We start from the raw sequence: 17,419 nt of genomic DNA, 5'->3' as shown, positions 1-17,419 counted from the left end.
TATGTCGTTGCTCAGTTTGTCTTTTTTGTTTTGGACACTTCTTGGGAGCAGATGGGTGTATTGTTGGGCTACTATGAGCCTGTCGAATGCGGATGGAGCAGTGTTATTACTAGCAGAGGGAGTTGTCTCTGGCTCGCATCGCAGCACTAGGTACCTTAAGTCGAATACACCCATCACACCCACCGCCATAGAGCCAACCTCCATGGTGGGGGTGGAGAGGATATCCAACGCCATGTCCGTCCACGGATCCCCCCCGTCATGTTTGCCTGCTGCACTTGCAAACCTACAATGGCACTGTTTCACCTCTTTCACTACATCTGCAAAGGTTTTCTCATGTAGTCGGATTATTTTCACTGGTGGTTTGCAAGGACAAATCACACACAGCGTGCAGAAGTCCATTCTTTCCAGCCAGTGCTGTCCGTGGCGTGTGATTCCATGAAGTTATTTTCCGAAGTTACACGGGAACATCACAAATAAGGCGAGTGCAACGTAGATCAAAATAAAAGCCCTGCTTGACTTTTGATCAATGCCAACAAGGTCACACTCGGTCGCATAGTGCCTTTATTTATTTATTTTTTTTTAATTTTATTTTTACACAGAGGCCAATAAAATAACCTGACTTGGTGGGGTAAATGGGACACTCGGTAGGGAACCGGAACCCAGAAAGCAGCAACTTTCCAAAAAGTTAAATCATAATAGTCTGGAGAGAAGTAAATACATGTGTAATGTATTTTCCCTTCCTCATGTCTCAAGTTCCTTCCACAAAAAAACGTTATTTGAAAATGCAGATACCACCTAGCTTCCAAGTCCCTCTCTTCTGCAGCTACATTATCTACATTATAACTACATTATATAATGATGGTCAATAGATAATGTTTGCGACATCTGGAGCACACTGTGTCTCTGTCAGCAGTAGCAGTGTTGGTGGTAGTAAGAAAAGTTTAGAGTAGAGGCTAAGAAATGCTTCTCCTTTCTGTGACATGCTATTCCAACAGGTCTCACTCTGAACAATGGATTTGTATAACATCTCCTTTGACATGGAAGATTGGTACGACATCTCCATTGAGAACGACACTGATGGACTGGAACCTTACTTGTCAACCACTTTTCTTGTGACATCATGTATTGTCAGCTCCATCGGTCTTCCTTTGACCTTACTCGCCATCTACGCTCTGTATTCCCTGGTGTGTGAATTATGATTGAGGTCTATGTTTTTATGTGTGTGCCTGTCTATGATATCTGATGTTTGTAGGATCAGCAAACACAGCAAATGAATGCCTTTAGTTCCACCTCAGCTATCTCCCAAAGTTAACAGAACGACCTTTTTACATCTTGATTTCCTGCAGGTGCAAGAGAACAATGTTGCTCCTGTCTACGTCATCAACCTCCTCATCTCTGACCTTATCCAGATGTGCTGCCTTGTCATCTGGGTGGAGAACCCAAGAATCTCATCATGTTTGTTGTCTCTGCAATTATCTACAGCATTGGTTTAATGGCCAGTGTTGGCTTCATGGTGTGTGTAGCCATGGAAAGGTAGATATCTGTCTCTGAGTGCAAGAAAGCCAGTGTGTGTACCTATTTATTTATTTTTTATGTATTTTTTCAAGAATGTATGTGATGGATCCTCATGCTATGTAACTATTTATCTATCTATTATAGGTATTTGGTCATCGCCTGCCCACTGTGGTACCGCTTCAGACGAAACATCAACATCACGGGAGTGGTCTGTTTCACGGTTTGGGTTTTGCCCTTGCTCGTAGCGTTTCTCAATTACTATATATTTATTTCATATTTTTCGTCCCCACATATCCTTCTGTCCATCTACCTCCTTGTGCCCTTTCCCCTGCTCATCTTCTTCCTGGCTGGGACTGTCAAAGCCCTGTCCTCCTCCATCTCTGTCCCCCCTGAAGAAAAACGGCGAATAGTGGGAACCTTGGTTCTGGTGCTTCTTAACTACACGCTCCTGTTCCTGCCCACAATCATTTTGTACATATCTGCAGACACACGTACTGATACTTATAATCCTGTGCAATCAACCCTCCTTCAGTTGAGTCCCCTTATGGACTTGGTTCTGTATATTTTCATGAAGAAAGGGGCTGTAGACAAACTGCTGGGCTACCTGTGCCGATGCAGGATGACCACAGAGCAAGAGCAGGGGTAGATCACCACTCTGAACAGCAACACTCCACAAATGGTCAGCTCCATGTAGGCAGAGGAGGACAGGGAGAGGGAGGAGAAAGATGGAGTGAAGAGAAAAGAAGCAAATGGATGGAGTGACAACCTCCTTCATTATTGACAAATGACAGTGTTACATCTGAAAACTGAGATGAACATTTTTTGTTGAGGTGGTGTGAAGTTTGAATGTTTTTTTTTTTTCTTGAGCATTTACTATTTCTTATTCTATTTACTCCCAACATTTTTATTTAATCTTGAAATGATTTATAATTCCATTTGTACTTCTGTTTCTATAGATACAGCTAATTGTTCTTATTACCATTATTCTTTTTTTGAAAATGAAATCAAATTATAAAAAATAAAAATCCACATGAATTTGCTCTTTGTCACAGGAATACTTTCAACATGGTAACAAAAAATGTGTTGAATGGTATGTATGTTATACTTTAAGTACCGTATTTCACCAATTAATCGCCTGGCCGCAAATAGTCGCCTGGTTCTTTTAAACGCCTGGGGTCCAAGTTGATTTTGCGTATTAAACACCCGGGCGATTAATTGGGGAAATACGGTATGTAGGTAACCAGAGCCCCAGGCTTAAGTCAACCTCACACACACAGAAGGATCAGACTACAAGTTTATTTATGGATAACAAAAAAAATAGGTAAAGAGTTGAGCTGGTCTCCAGAGGCAAGGGGCGTGGGGGGATTGTAGCCACCAGTCAAAGGGATGTAGAACAGTCAACCAGCTCTATATTTCTGTGCCCCAAAATGGCTTCTATAACACAAGGAAAGTACAATTAGTTATGACCAACAAAACAAAATCTGTTGAACCGAAAGAGGGAAAAGCCCCAACAGACCTATAGGCAGCACCAAATGCAGGATTGAACAGAGGCAGGCTGGGAGTCCTGGAGGGGGCACCACTGCATTCTTACTCTCCAGCATAGATCCTTCTCATCAGTTTGATCCTTTAAAGCAGGGGTGTCAAACTGGTGCCATGGAGAGGCTGCAGGTTTTCATTCCAACCAAAAACTCCAATAGCTGATCACCCCACCTCCAAGCAGAGAGGAGGAACTAATCAGTGAAATCACCTAGTGGAGTTTTCGGTTGGAATGAAAACCTGCAGCTTCTCGGCCCTCCATGGCACCAATTTGACACCCCTGCTTTAAAACAAGTCCTCATAGTCGCAGCAGTCACAGTACTCTCATCCCCTGCAAGGAATGAAACAGACAGAGGCCACCTCATGGTCATAATCCTTAAAACAGACAAGAAAACAATTCTGTCTCATAAAAAAATCACATTCACAGGCAGTTCTACCCATGATTCCTAATTCACTTAAGTTTCAGACAACATCTGGGCTGGTTAATCCAAGCCATGCATCCCAATTGCATGCATCTCTCTCTCTCTCTCTCTCTCTCTCTCTCTCTCTCTCTCTCTCTCTCTCCCTCCAGCGTCAATCGGGAGTCACCACCATCCACCATCTAGTGTTCCCTCCTCTTCCTCTTCAGCTCTCCTTAAATAGGGAGAGCACAATTGCCAGATAGGCTCAATTGAGTCACCTGCATTTTTGCACGTTCAGCATCCCTGTATGGGCCAGTCCAGTTTCTGCCACTCTTGTCACAAACTGGCACTGGCTCTTTTTAGAGAAACCATACCACTGCACCCACACAAGAAACACACACACACACACACACACACACACACACACACACACACACACACACACACACACACACACACAAAAGAGAGCATACATAACACCACATACCTATTTCACAAAAACAATGCATGCATCAGGCCAGTTGTTCCTGTCATCAGCGGCAAAATTTTAACCAGCTTCAATGGACTATTGTAACTTATTGGAGCTATGGCTATCCTTACCTTCTGGCCATATCTTGTATTGGACTTGGATTCTCAGGGTGTAGTTGGCCCATGACAATTTGGATTTGCTCCTCCCAGTGCATTGACAGTTTGCCCTCTTTGGTTTGGTGAGTTGTATGCACCAGCACTCTTTCCCCTGGGAGCAAGGGCATATGACATGAAGTTTCTCAACACAAACTGCATGTGTTCATAGTCAGAACTTAGCCACAGAAATACAGGTAAGAGCTCTGTCTTACATAGCACCTGCTGCTAATAGATAATATGTAATTCACTGGCAGATTATTTTCAATTTATAGCCAGGTATTAATAAAGCACATTCGTATGATGACTCAAAAGCAGCAGACCCCCCCAAATGTTCAGCTTATTCAGTTTATTGTAATTTACTTTAGTTTACTTCAATTTAGTTATCTTAGCTCATCTTATATTAGTTTCATTTATCTTAACTTAGTGTAATGTGCTTTTTATAATCTCTGAGTTGGTGAATCTTCATCGACAGAGAGGTGCTTGGTAAAGAATGAAGAGCCACTGAAAAAAGCTACAAACTTTGTGCTTCTTTTCTAAACCGTTTTAGATCAAGTATTAAGAAAACGGACATGATAATGGAAAATCATGCTCCATCTTACAAGCTGATCACGACAGTGTCATTAATTTACTGACATTTCTTGTTATACTAATTTAATGTTGAAGTGTAATAGAAGGCTAAAATACATTTCCACATAGTAGCCAACTAACATTATCAAAAAATAACAAAAGAACTTTAAACTGTAGTAGTAATAGGAGTTTGTCCTTTGGCAAAAAATGACACCATAAGACATTTGTACAGCAGCTTATTATGACCTATAGCTACATTTTAAAGTTAAGTGACCTAGCGGTCCTGTAAAGTAACATTGTGGTGTAATATTAAGGGAGCAACAAAGTCTGCACAAGGAGGCTGGTGTGGTGGTGGATGGGTCAGTCAACACACCTTACAGAGTTCAAATCCAAACTAGAGGAGCGTTTGTTTCTTAGTAGCTTAACGTTAGTTAATATTTCAGGACCTTCACCCTTACCTTTTCCTTACCTTAACCATGACAACAAACCTTTCCCTAGCCTTAAAAATAACAAGTATTTTTAGTGGCTAATGGCTAGTGGCTTGATGACTGCTAGCTCGCTGTCAGGTTTAGTTAGGAAGGGGACATAAATGCAGACACAGGAGACAGCAGCTCAGTTTAAGCAGTTTATTGTTGGTTAGTGGAAAGTGAAGGCTGCAGGAATCAGCAGCAACACAAACACTATGGGAGTACTGTCAGCAAGATGCGTCTCTACCACTGTAGCTGAGGCAACAGTCTGGCAAAGTCTGGGAGTGGGAGCCAGTGCGCTGATGGCAAGCAGGAGCAGGTGTGTTTGTGGAGCAAGAAACCAGGAAAGAGATAGACAGACACGCCTAAGCCACACTCAAAACACAGACTGGCAGGAGAACGCAAGGGAGGGGAATACACAGGAAAACCACAAGCCAAACCTATGGCCTGGCACAGACCATAACAGCCTGCTGGTCCTTTGGGTTGCTCTGCACCAAAGAGCTCAAACCATGAGTAAGGGTAACTGAAACATTACAAACAGGAATAACCATCATGCATACCAAACATTAAAGCCAACCAAAAAAGCATTTTACAGTAAGATTTAAGTTTCAAATTTAAAATATAGATTAAAGTCAGAATACAATACAATTTTCAGGCACAAATGCAGTGTCTTGCATTTGCATTCACAAGTTGTAAATTAATCTGAAGAGGTGGTTTATATGAGTCATTTAACAATTCTCTCTAAAGACAGGACTCTCAGTAAGGACTTACTCCAGTATACTACTATTAATTGAGCTCTTTAATAGGTGCCCAACATTAACAGTGCACCTGTGAATGCTAGGCTGAAGGTCAGACATAACAAACTCAATCTGATCATCAGTCGTGGCACAAATGTCTTTTTGTTTTGGGTCATCTCCCCACAAAGTGCATCAATCTAGGGTTCACCATTATTATTGTTGGATTAATGTTTCAGATTACATAATGAATTAATGAATTTGGCTGCATAATTGTTGTATTTAAATTTGTTTGTACATTTGTAGAAAAACTGCGGAGCTATCGATGACTGGGACTAACTTCTTACTGCACTGGAAGTTCCAGCAGTGCCCATAGTTTGAGCCTGACATTAACAGTGGGCTAAAGCTGGGACCCCAGCAGCCACTGACCCACTGAGTAGGCCTCAAGTGTTCACAGTGTTGGGGCCCCACAACAGCACTATCTAAAGACCTCTGCATTGACAGAATTCTCAGTAAGCAGCGTAAACATGACTTGCATCTGATGATACAGTCCAAGCATTAATGAACCAAATTCTAAGTTGAAACATGCATGGATATTGTGTTGCCTGCACAGTTGACTGAGAAATATAAATGTCCTTATTTTTTTTGTAATGAAAGAATTCTTTTTTCTTTCTTTTTTTTATCAACCTACTGCTCTTGATTTAATTAAGTGGCTTTTGATATTCATGTCCTGTATAAGACTTCTACTTACTAAAAATCAAGCAATCATGCCAATGGTGCCAACATGGCTGCAGGCAAATGAGTTACTACATTTCCATCGTCATATAATGTTGCTATATGGCAACATATGTATTTATCAGGAATCAATTTTCTATTAAATATTTTTCTAAAACTGGATCCAAAATAATAATAACGTAAATTATTTAGAGTAGCTCCTCAACATCGGCTGCTTGGATGAAGACAAAGAATCGGTGCACTTTGGTGGATGCAACATGATCAGACTTTGGTCCAGCGTCGTCCAAACTGTGAATATATATTTTATTATTCAGCATGCATTCAGTTTTATGCAACTTCTTGCAGCATTATCTTATGTCTAACTTAATGTCTAACTTCATAGTTATTTATTTATGTATTGTTTTATTTATTATTTCTTATAACAGTAATAACCAGCACAATGGCAATTCAACCTGAGGGGCATCATGCTGAGATTTGTTATTCAGTATCAGTGAAACTGAGCCTTTTTTCTTACGTTTGTACATTGTTACTATTTATAATTCACGGATGGTGATTGTAATTGTTTCTCCCTCCTTGTTTCTTAAAAGTCTTCCACAAGAATGCTGTACTAGAAAATGCAGATACTGCTTAGCTGCCAAGTCCCTTTCTCCTGCAGCTTTATTAACTCCGTTATTGCTAAGCATTGTGGGCATGTTTGTATGAGCTTGTGCTGGCAGGTGTTGACTAGAGGCAGAGAGACCCTTCTTCTTTTCCCTACACTGTGTCTCTGGCAGCAGTAGCAGTGTTGGTGGTAGTAAGAAAAGGTTAGAGTAGAGGCTAAGAAATGCTTCTCCTTTCTGTAACATCCTATCCCAACAGGTCTCACTCTGAACAATGGATTTGTATAACATCTCCTTTGACATGGAAGATTGGTATGACATCTCCATTGAGAACGACACTTATGGACTGGAACCTGACTTGCCACCCACCTTTTTTGTGACATCATGTATTGTCAGCTCCATCGGCCTTCCTTTGACCTTACTCGCCATCTACGCTCTGTATTCCCTGGTGTGTGAATTATGATTGAGGTCTATGTTTTTATGTGTGTGCCTATCAATGATATCTGATGTTTGTAGGATCAGCAAACTTAGCCTTTAGTTCCATCTCAGCTATCTCCCAAAGTTAACAGAACGACCTTTTTACATCTCGATTTCCTGCAGGTGCAAGAGAACAATGTTGCTCCTGTCTACGTCATCAACCTCCTCATCTCTGACCTTATCCAGATGTGCTGCTTTGTCATCTTGGTGGCACAACCCAAGAATTTCATCATGTTTGTTGTCTCTGCAATTATCTACAGCATTGGTTTAATGGCCAGTGTTGGCTTCATGGTGTGTGTAGCCATGGAAAGGTAGATATCTGTCTCTGAGTGCAAGAAAGCCAGTGTGTGTACCTATTTATTTAGTTTTTTTTATGTATTTTTTAAGAATATATGTGATGGATCCTCATGCTCCCTAACTATTTATCTATCTATTATAGGTTTTTGGTCATCGCCTGCCCACTGTGGTACTGCTTCAGACGAAACATCAAGATCACGCTAGTGGTCTGCTTAATGATTTGGGTTTTGCCCTTGCTCCTGGGGTTTCTTGGTTACTTTAGCTTTAAATTTTTGCACGAAGACCTCCTCCTGCCCACCTACCTTCTCCTGCCCTTTCCCCTGCTCATCTTCTTCCTGGCTGGGACTGTCAAAGCCCTGTCCTCCTCCATCTCTGAGGGGGTGAGGAGAACAGAAGCAACTGGATAGAATGACCCTCTCACTACTGACAGCCAGCAGTCTAGCAGGGACTGGTTGAGATCCTTAAGCGCTTTGTTCCAAATTTTAGCTTGAAGTCAACATGCTCATGAAATCAGGCGAATCAGGCGAGGCCTGTTTTTTTTTTTTGTTTGTTTTTTTTTTTTGGCTTGTTTGTTTATTTGATGACTGTTTACTATTTCTATTTCCTATTTATTCCTCCCATTTTTTATGTTATCTTGTAAAGCACATTTAATTCAATTTGTAATAATGCATTTACAAATAAAACAAATTTTTGTTTTCATAGCTCATATTTTGAAAATAAAAAAGAAACTAAGAACATGCTCTTGGAATGGTTTTAGCATGATAATAAAGGCATTTCTTAAGCAATATGTTGAATGTATGTTGAATTCTCTTAGCATTATAATTAGCCTCTCAGCACAAAAAAAAAACTACATTTGTACAAAATGCATATCAGTTCACAGCCAGAGTTTAGCCACAGTAATGCCATCAGAGCTCAGCCTTGCACAGCACCTGTTGCTAAAATCTAATTCAAGTTTAGACGAGTTGAGTTGACTTGAGTTTAAGTCCTTGTAGACTATTGTCGCGAATTCGCCTCAAACCACTTCCAGTCTTAATGCAGCCGAGGTGGTGTATGTATCCCACTGGATGCTGTTGATGCATATTTCACACATACCAAGAATTGTATTGGAAGCACTCTGCCACCAATAATTTAGCATCTGCTTGAAGGCAAAAACACAAACAATTTATTTGTGTAGATAATTGTAAACAAAATTCAGGCAGTAAGGGGTTAAGTTTGGCTTAGTTTAGTTTTTAGTTTAGTTTAGCGTGCCACTGAAAAAAGTTACAAACTTTGTGTATACTTGCTAAGATGACATTTTTGGATCAACTAACAGAAAAATGGGTCAGATGAAATAAAACCTTACTTGTTTTACTGCAGGAAATGCATGTCAGATTTTACAAACTGACAAAGACCGTGTCAGCTGCTCACAGAAAGCAGATGTTTCTAGAGAAACCAGAAGCTGCTGTAAGAGATTTATCACAGTAACTGCTGAAAGACAGAGATCCTCAGCACATGAAACATTCAGGCTGTGATCCAGCAGCTTTCAACTGTACATTTTATATTTTATTAATTGCCATAGGCCTACAATACATTAAACTGTAAGCAGTCACTTCTTGAAGCACATAAAAATATTAATCCACAAAGAATCATGGTCTTTTGGTCAAATGAACAATACTGGGTTGTGATATGGCCATCATCTTCCTAGATATTACAGCTTTGTCTCTGAGAAATCATTTATGTCTGTCATTTCAGTTTTTCAAATGGTAGTCCATACTATATTGCCCATGAGCTTCACTGATCGTTACTGTTGTCAGGATGCCAGCTAAAGCTATGAACACTGCACCATAGTTGCTGAAATAATCATAGCATGTTTTTAAAAAGTTGACACAGAGCTACCTTATCCTCTCTTTTGTATTTCCTTTATTACGCATTTTTTCTTATTTGTTGAGCTGATTTTGAAGATGCAATGAGTTTTTTTTTTATTTTGCATGATACACTTTTAAATTAATGTTATATTATTCAGAAACCACAGCTGCTTTGGACAGTTGTGTCGGATTGGATGCACCTCAGAAGGCCAACAGCAAATACCCAGTGCAATATTCAACCTAGCAGCATCACTTGGGCGCACAGCAGTTTTTCTGCTCGTCATGTGCAGGAAGCTTTAGTGCTGCTGTCTCATTATGCAAGATGCCCTGCTTCAGAAGAAGGAAGAGTGTGTACTAACTTGGTGATGTCCTTGTGTAGCTTGCTGTACGTCTTTGTGGGTCAGTGGGGCTCAGAGGACTATAAAGAACATTTGAAGACTGGTTCTGTGATATACTTTATGTATGTCACATATGCACACTTCAACACAACATTAACCACTGCTGTACATGGTTCTGAAACAACAGTGCAGTGTACACTTGCATTTCAGTTAACATTTTGTTGTTTCTGCCATTTTTTACACAGGGAGCATAAAACTTTGAATGAAGGAGTGGACAGTAAAAGTCTTGCTCATTTCGCTATCTGAGAAAGTGTTTATCTGTTTGTTTTGAATTCAGTAATGTTCAAATACTCTGTATCTTCTTGAAGCCCCCTGTGGCCCCGGGCCCAGACCTCAGCAGTCAGAAACCTGACCAAAGACATGTGCTGATAAGAAGCTGATGTATGCAGATAAATGGAAGCTGTTGTGGGGGAGTTTCCACAATAACTGCTGAGGATTGATTCACTGCAAATGCAGAAACAGTGGGCTTTGGTGGACACAACACATTCAGGCTGTCGGTCAGGAGATTTCAAACTGTAAATATGTATTTCATTATTTAGCATATATCAAGTGCTTTGAGTGGTTGGTAGACCAGAAAAGTTTAAGCAGGGACTGCAGGCAGATGATTTTTTTAAGCTATTTATTCTTTCTGTATTTGCCCTCTTCCTTCTTTAACTCTTGTTGTTGTCATCATTGTCTTTATTATTGTTATTATTAGTATCATTGTTGTTGTTGTTGTTGTGCCTGTTTGTAGTTTTAACAGTAGTAACCAGTCTGTCAAAGTGTCCCTGAGCTAGACACTGACCCCTCGACTGCTCCTGATGGGCAGCTTGTATGGCAGCTTTGGCCATCAGTGTGCAAATATGTGTGTGAATGTGAGGCAAACATTGTAAAGCGTTTTAAGTGCTTGGTAGACCAGAAAAGTGCTATAGAAATGCAGTCCATTTAACGTAGGAGGCCACATGCTCCTTAGAGATTTGATATCCAACATCTCTCAGATATTATCTTGTCTTTGTTCCCTTACCTTTCTGCATTTAAAATATTTATTCTGTTTTATTTTATGTTTACTTGTTTATTTTTATGAAAAATAGTGGTTAAAAAAATATGGTTTACAATAGGTGAGAGTATACATGAAATAAAAACCGTGCAAACCATGTGATGCCAGAGAACAAAAACATTTCATTCATCAATCAGTGTTGAAAACTGAAATCAGCATCAAAATGATACAATAACTGGCTTGGTGATGAAACTATAGTAATAAGCAATGCACTTTATGCTTGGGTTCCTCAGGTAGTATCAAGAGTGTATTGCTGATGTGTCACTAGAAATAGAGAAAAGACATATGAAAGACAGATTATATGACAGGAACATCTTGTGTTATCACAAAAAGAGAGCTATAAGGACAAATTAAATAATAGAGGGATGCCAACACTGAGGTTATAAAAATACTGAACAATATACTCAGTATAAATTATCATCAATTAGATTATTCATTTTCTTTTGAGCACCTATATATTAGCAAATTAAACCTTTATGTTCTCCAGCAACACCTTCTTTATTACTTGTTTATTATAACGGTAAAATAACCGTAGCCATCTGTGGAATAATCTCTGGAAGCTATGTGCAGAATACAAGTCAGTACAACACACTACATCAGGATATTATCAGTATCATTTTAAAAAGAGGAATTTAAAAAAGAGTAACAATGACAACAACAACTACAACAACGATACAGAAATATACACTACTTAAATCATCATCATGTTTGTTGTCTCTGCAATTATCTACAGCATTAGTTTAATGGCCAGTGTTGGCTTTATGGTGTGTGTAGCCATGGAAAGGTAGATATCTGTCTCTGAGTGCAAGAAAGCCAGTGTGTGTACCTATTTATTTATTTTTTAAAGTATTTTTTAAGAATATATGTGTTGGATCCTCATGCTATGTAACTATTTATCTATCTATTATAGGTATTTGGTCATCGTCTGCCCACTGTGGTACCGCTTCAGACGAAACATCAAGATCACGCTAGTGGTCTGCTTTATGATTTGGGTTTTGCCCTTGCTCCTGGGGTTTCTCAATTACTATATATTTATTTCATATTTGTCGTCCCCACATATCCTTCTGTCCATCTACCTCCTTGTGCCCTTTCCTCTGTTCATCTTCTTCCTGGCTAGGACTGTCAAAGCCCTGTCCTCCTCCATCTCTGTCCCCCCTTAAGAAAAACTTTGTGGGAACCTTGGTTCTGGTGCTTCTTAACTACACGTTCCTGTTCCTGCCCACAATCATTTCGTACATATCTGCAGACACACTTACTGATCCTGATAATCCTGTGCAATCAACCCTCCTTCAGTTGAGTCCCCTTATGGACTTGGTTCTGTATATTTTCATGAAGAAAGGGACTGTAGACAAGCTGCTGGGCTGCCTGTGCCGATGCAGGATGACCACAGAGCAAGAGCAGGGGCAGATGTTCACTGCGGACAGCAACACTCCACAAATGGTCAGCTCCATGTAGGCAGAGGAGGACAGGGAGAGGGAGGAGAAAGATGGAGTGAAGAGAAAAGAAGCAAATGGATGGAGTGACAACCTCCTTCATTATTGACAAATGACAGTGTTCAGGCTGTTCTCATGAAACGTTCGTAGGAATTCATATTTTCCCATTGACTTAATATGGCCACCTGAGACACTTTTAAAGGCTTACAGTGCAGCAACAAAAAATGGCACAGACATGGGGTCAACATTTTTGGAAAGCTCTTGACCTCTACTATCATGCCCGATGGCAAACCAATAGGGGGCGCCACTGACTAGTGTCAAAACATGGAAAAAACATGATTTCACTATCTTAAGAAAAAAATAAATAAAATCTGACCAAACAGGCATTCTTCCCACACCCAAAAACTATAATAAAGATTGAAAAATTAGTGATCACAACATCACATAATAGACATAACATATTAGAACTACAAAATCTATGGCGCAGGACACCTCTGTGTGTTGCAACTCCGCGCAGATTGTAGTTCTGCTACGCCTCTTCCAGGTTAGGGGAAAAGTTTTGAAATTAGGTTTAAAAAACATACATACGGTAGTTTTTCAACACCAAAACTATAACCTTAACATGTAGCCTATGTTTATATCACGAATAAAGATGTGTTATGAAAAATAAAAATATATATATAAATCGTTAGTGCTATTTTTGACGTGTTTCGACGGTTTTTCCACCCGCTCTGTTTCGCTGACTGAAAGGGTTGTGTTCAATGGCGTAACATATCAGCATATTATCAACTTTCATGCACTTTATTACACTTTATTGACTTTATTGATGAAAGTAAAATCAGACACGTCGCTGATAAACACTAGGATTATGGGTAATGTAGTGCTTCTCCGTGATATGACATCGCAAATAAAACGTGTTTTCTTAAAATAAAGTTGATATTATACGGGACTTGTGGACTCGGCTGAAGCACATGCCATCGTTACACATCCTCATAGCTCGTGGTAAGTCTGCCTTGGATGGTTACAACGTTATGGCTAATAATCAGACCTTTTTCCGGAATATCGATTAAATTTGCACTTCCGGGATCTATGAACTACCACCCACAGCGTGACGTCACGGAATCTCGCCGACTTCCAGTGAACACCGTTTGTGTGGTGATCACACGGAATTAAAACCATAGAAATCGATTAAAACAGGTTACGTGCGAGGAGCACGCAATGCGTTATTAGGAGGTCATGCTCATTTCACGGATTTCTGTGAGAGCAGGTTAACCCCACGCCTCCCTCCCCAGATTTACACGGTGACAGTCAGTGAGGAAGGGACTTCCGAGCGGAAGCTACATCAGCGACAGTGGTAGCAGCGTCCATAGCAACAGCCATAGCAACGATAGAAACCTGAAAGAATCTTTGTAATAACTAACAAAGTAAACATTATATACACTAATTGAACGAAGATTTTGGAAATAAAATGCACATTTCCCGCTAGAAATGTTATCAAAATGCATTTGAATGCATAAGCTCTCTTAAAATATTGCATTTTCCACTGAGAATAAAAGGAATGTCCGCCATTTTTCTTAAGGCTCTCGCTTCGGGGCTCGCGCAGGCGCACTGATCGCTCGTGCTGCTGGATATTCGTAGGAATATGCACGAAAATTTGTGCATTATTTTTCGTACGATATCATACGAACCGTTTCATCAGAATACGTTGCAGTGTTACATCTGAAAACTGAGATGAACATTTTTTGTTGAGGTGGTGTGAAGTTTGAATGTTTTTTTTTTCTTGAGCATTTCCTATTTCTTATTCTATTTACTCCCAACATTTTTATTTAATCTTGAAATGATTTATAATTCCATTTGTACTTTTGTTTCTATCGATACAACTAATTGTTCTTATTACCATTATTCTTTTTTTGAAAATGAAATCAAATAATAAAACATAAAAATCCACATGAATTTGCTCTTTGTCACAGGAATACTTTCAACATGGTAACAAAAAATGTGTTGAATGGTATGTATGTTATACTTTAAGTACCGTATTTCACCAATTAATCGCCCGGCCGCAAATAGCCGGCTGGTCTTATAAACGCCTGGGGTCTGCACCCATTTTGCGTATTAAACGCCCACCCGAATAACCGCCGGGGCGATTATTTGCATTATATTGAGGTAACCCAAAATAAGGCTATTCACCTTATTTTTGCAGAAGTAAACAGTTAGCCGCACAATAACTGTGCGGCACTTCCGTTTTCTGTCAAAATAAGAGAGCTAGCTAACGCTAGAAAAAAGGGTGTACCATAATCTTACATTGACCGACTGTAAATATGTTGGACAGTAACTGTCATCACAATAATGGCCTGGTGCAGGTCTGTGTAAAAATAAATAAAGGCCTGCAGCGAATAGCCGCCTGGTTCTTTTAAACGCCTGGGGTCCAAGTTGATTTTGCGTATTAAACACCCGGGCGATTAATTGGGGAAATACGCTATGTAGGTAACCAGAGCCCAAGGCTTAAGTCAACCACACACACAGAAGGATCAGACTACAAGTTTATTTATGGATAACAAAAAAAAATAGGTAAAGAGTTGAGCTGGTCTCCAGAGGCAAGGGGCGTGGGGGGATTGTAGCCACCGGTCAAAGGGATGTAGTCAACCAGCTCTATATTTCTGTGCCCCAAAATGGCTTCTATAACACAAGGAAAGTACAATTAGTTATGACAAACAAAACAAAGTCTGTTGAACCGAAAGAGGGAAAAGCCCCAACAGACCGATAGGCAGCACCAAATGCAGGATTGAACAGAGGCAGGCTGGGAGTCCTGGAGGGGGCACCACTCCATTCTTACTCTCCAGCATAGATCCTTCTCATCAGTTTGATCCTTTAAAGCAGGGGTGTCAAACTGGTGCCATGGAGAGGCTGCAGGTTTTCATTCCAACCAAAAACTCCAATAGCTGATCACCCCACCTCCAAGCAGAGAGGAGGAACTAATCAGTGAAATCACCTGGTGGAGTTTTCGGTTGGAATGAAAACCTGCAACCTCTCGGCCCTCCATGGCACCAATTTGACACCCCTGCTTTAAAACAAGTCCTCATAGTCGCAGCAGTCACAGTACTCTCATCCCCTGCAAGGAATGAAACAGACAGAGGCCACCTCATGGTCATAATCCTTAAAACAGACAAGAAAACAATTCTGTCTCATAAAAAATTCACATTCACAGGCAGTTCTACCCATGATTCCTAATTCACTTAAGTTTCAGACAACATCTGGGCTGGTTAATCCAAGCCATGCATCCCAATTGCATGCATCTCTCTCTCTCTCTCTCTCTCTCTCTCTCTCTCTCTCTCTCTCTCTCTCTCTCTCTCCCTCCAGCGTCAATCGGGAGTCACCACCATCCACCATCTAGTGTTCCCTCCTCTTCCTCTTCAACTCTCCTTAAATTGCCAGATAGGCTCAATTGAGTTACCTGCATTTTTGCATGTTCAGCATCCCTGTATGGGCCAGTCCAGTTTCTGCCACTCTTGTCACAAACTGGCACTGGCTCTTTTTAGAGAAACCATACCACTGCACCCACACAAGAAACACACACACACACACACACACACACACACACACACACACACACAAAACAGAGCATACATAACACCACATACCTATTTCACAAAAACAATGCATGCATCAGGCCAGTTGTTCCTGTCATCAGCGGCAAAATTTTAACCAGCTTCAATGGACTATTGTAACTTATTGGAACTATGGCTATCCTTACCTTCTGGCCATATCTTGTATTGGACTTGGATTCTCAGGGTGTAGTTGGCCCATGACAATTTGGATTTGCTCCTCCCAGTGCATTGACAATTTGCCCTCTTTGGTTTGGTGAGTTGTATGCACCAGCACTCTTTCCCCTGGGAGCAAGGGCATATGACATGAAGTTTCTCAACACAAACTGCATGTGTTCATAGTCAGAACTTAGCCACAGAAATACAGGTAAGAGCTCTGTCTTACATAGCACCTGCTGCTAATAATATGTAATTCACTGGCAGATTATTTTCAATTTATAGCCAGGTATTAATAAAGCACATTCGTATGATGACTCAAAAGCAGCAGACCCCCCAAATGTTCAGCTCATTCAGTTTATTTTAATTTACTTTAGTTTACTTCAATTTAGTTATCTTAGCTCATCTTATATTAGTTTAATTTATCTTAACTTAGTGTAATGTGCTTTTTATAATCTCTGAGTTGGTGAATCTTCATTGACAGAGAGGTGCTTGGTAAAGAATGAAGAGCCACTGAAAAAAGCTTCAAACTTTGTGCTTCTTTTCTAAACCGTTTTAGATCAAGTATTAGGAAAACGGACATGATGAAGGAATATCATGCTCCATCTTACAAGCTGATCACGACAGTGTCATTAATTTACTGACATTTCTTGTTATACTAATTTAATGTTGAAGTGTAATAGAAGGCTAAAATACATTTCCACATAGTAGCCAACTAACATTATCAAAAAATAACAAAATAACTTTAAACTGTAGTAGTAACTTAAAGTCTTTAGATCTCGAGGGTCATCTTTTATTCTTTATTTTTGATTTACTTATTCTTTATTTTTGATTTACTTAATCTTGTACTCTGTGGATACTGCTGAAAACTGTGAATTTCCTTCGGGATGAATAAAGTATCTATCTATCTATCTATCTAATAGGAGATTGTCCTTTGGCAATGACCCCATAAGACATTTGTACAGCAGCTTATTATGACCTATAGCTGCATTTTAAAG

The 17,419-nt window shown here is 40.0% G+C and overlaps 2 protein-coding genes across 2 annotated transcripts; both read left to right on the top strand.

The window, feature by feature from the left end:
• Positions 1–1,010: 1,010 nt before the first annotated feature.
• Positions 1,011–2,161, top strand: LOC115372887 (G-protein coupled receptor 4-like). Its single transcript, XM_030071046.1, is given in 4 exon segments — positions 1,011–1,184; positions 1,347–1,448; positions 1,451–1,533; positions 1,660–2,161. Coding segments are annotated over 4 exon segments (861 nt in total).
• A 5,291-nt stretch (positions 2,162–7,452) lies between these two features.
• Positions 7,453–12,685, top strand: LOC115372886 (mas-related G-protein coupled receptor member B1-like). The gene is made up of 4 exons (XM_030071044.1): positions 7,453–7,626; positions 7,779–7,966; positions 8,095–8,332; positions 12,524–12,685. Exons 1-4 carry the CDS (start codon positions 7,453–7,455, stop codon positions 12,683–12,685), a joined length of 762 nt encoding a protein of 253 aa, XP_029926904.1.
• Positions 12,686–17,419: the final 4,734 nt, after the last annotated feature.

This window comes from Myripristis murdjan, chromosome 15 (genome assembly GCF_902150065.1).
Source record: "Myripristis murdjan chromosome 15, fMyrMur1.1, whole genome shotgun sequence".
Classification (NCBI taxonomy): Eukaryota; Metazoa; Chordata; class Actinopteri; order Holocentriformes; family Holocentridae; genus Myripristis; species Myripristis murdjan.
Note: the sequence above shows the minus strand (reverse complement) of the source record. Positions and strands in the feature narration are given on the sequence as shown.

Coding starts and splice junctions, on each gene's coding strand:
- LOC115372886 (XM_030071044.1), top strand. CDS start 7,453: ATGGATTTGTATAACATCTCCTTTGACATGGAAGATTGGTATGACATC. Junction 7,627..7,778: donor TCTACGCTCTGTATTCCCTG/GTGTGTGAATTA, acceptor GATTTCCTGCAG/GTGCAAGAGAACAATGTTGC. Junction 7,967..8,094: donor GTGTGTGTAGCCATGGAAAG/GTAGATATCTGT, acceptor TATCTATTATAG/GTTTTTGGTCATCGCCTGCC.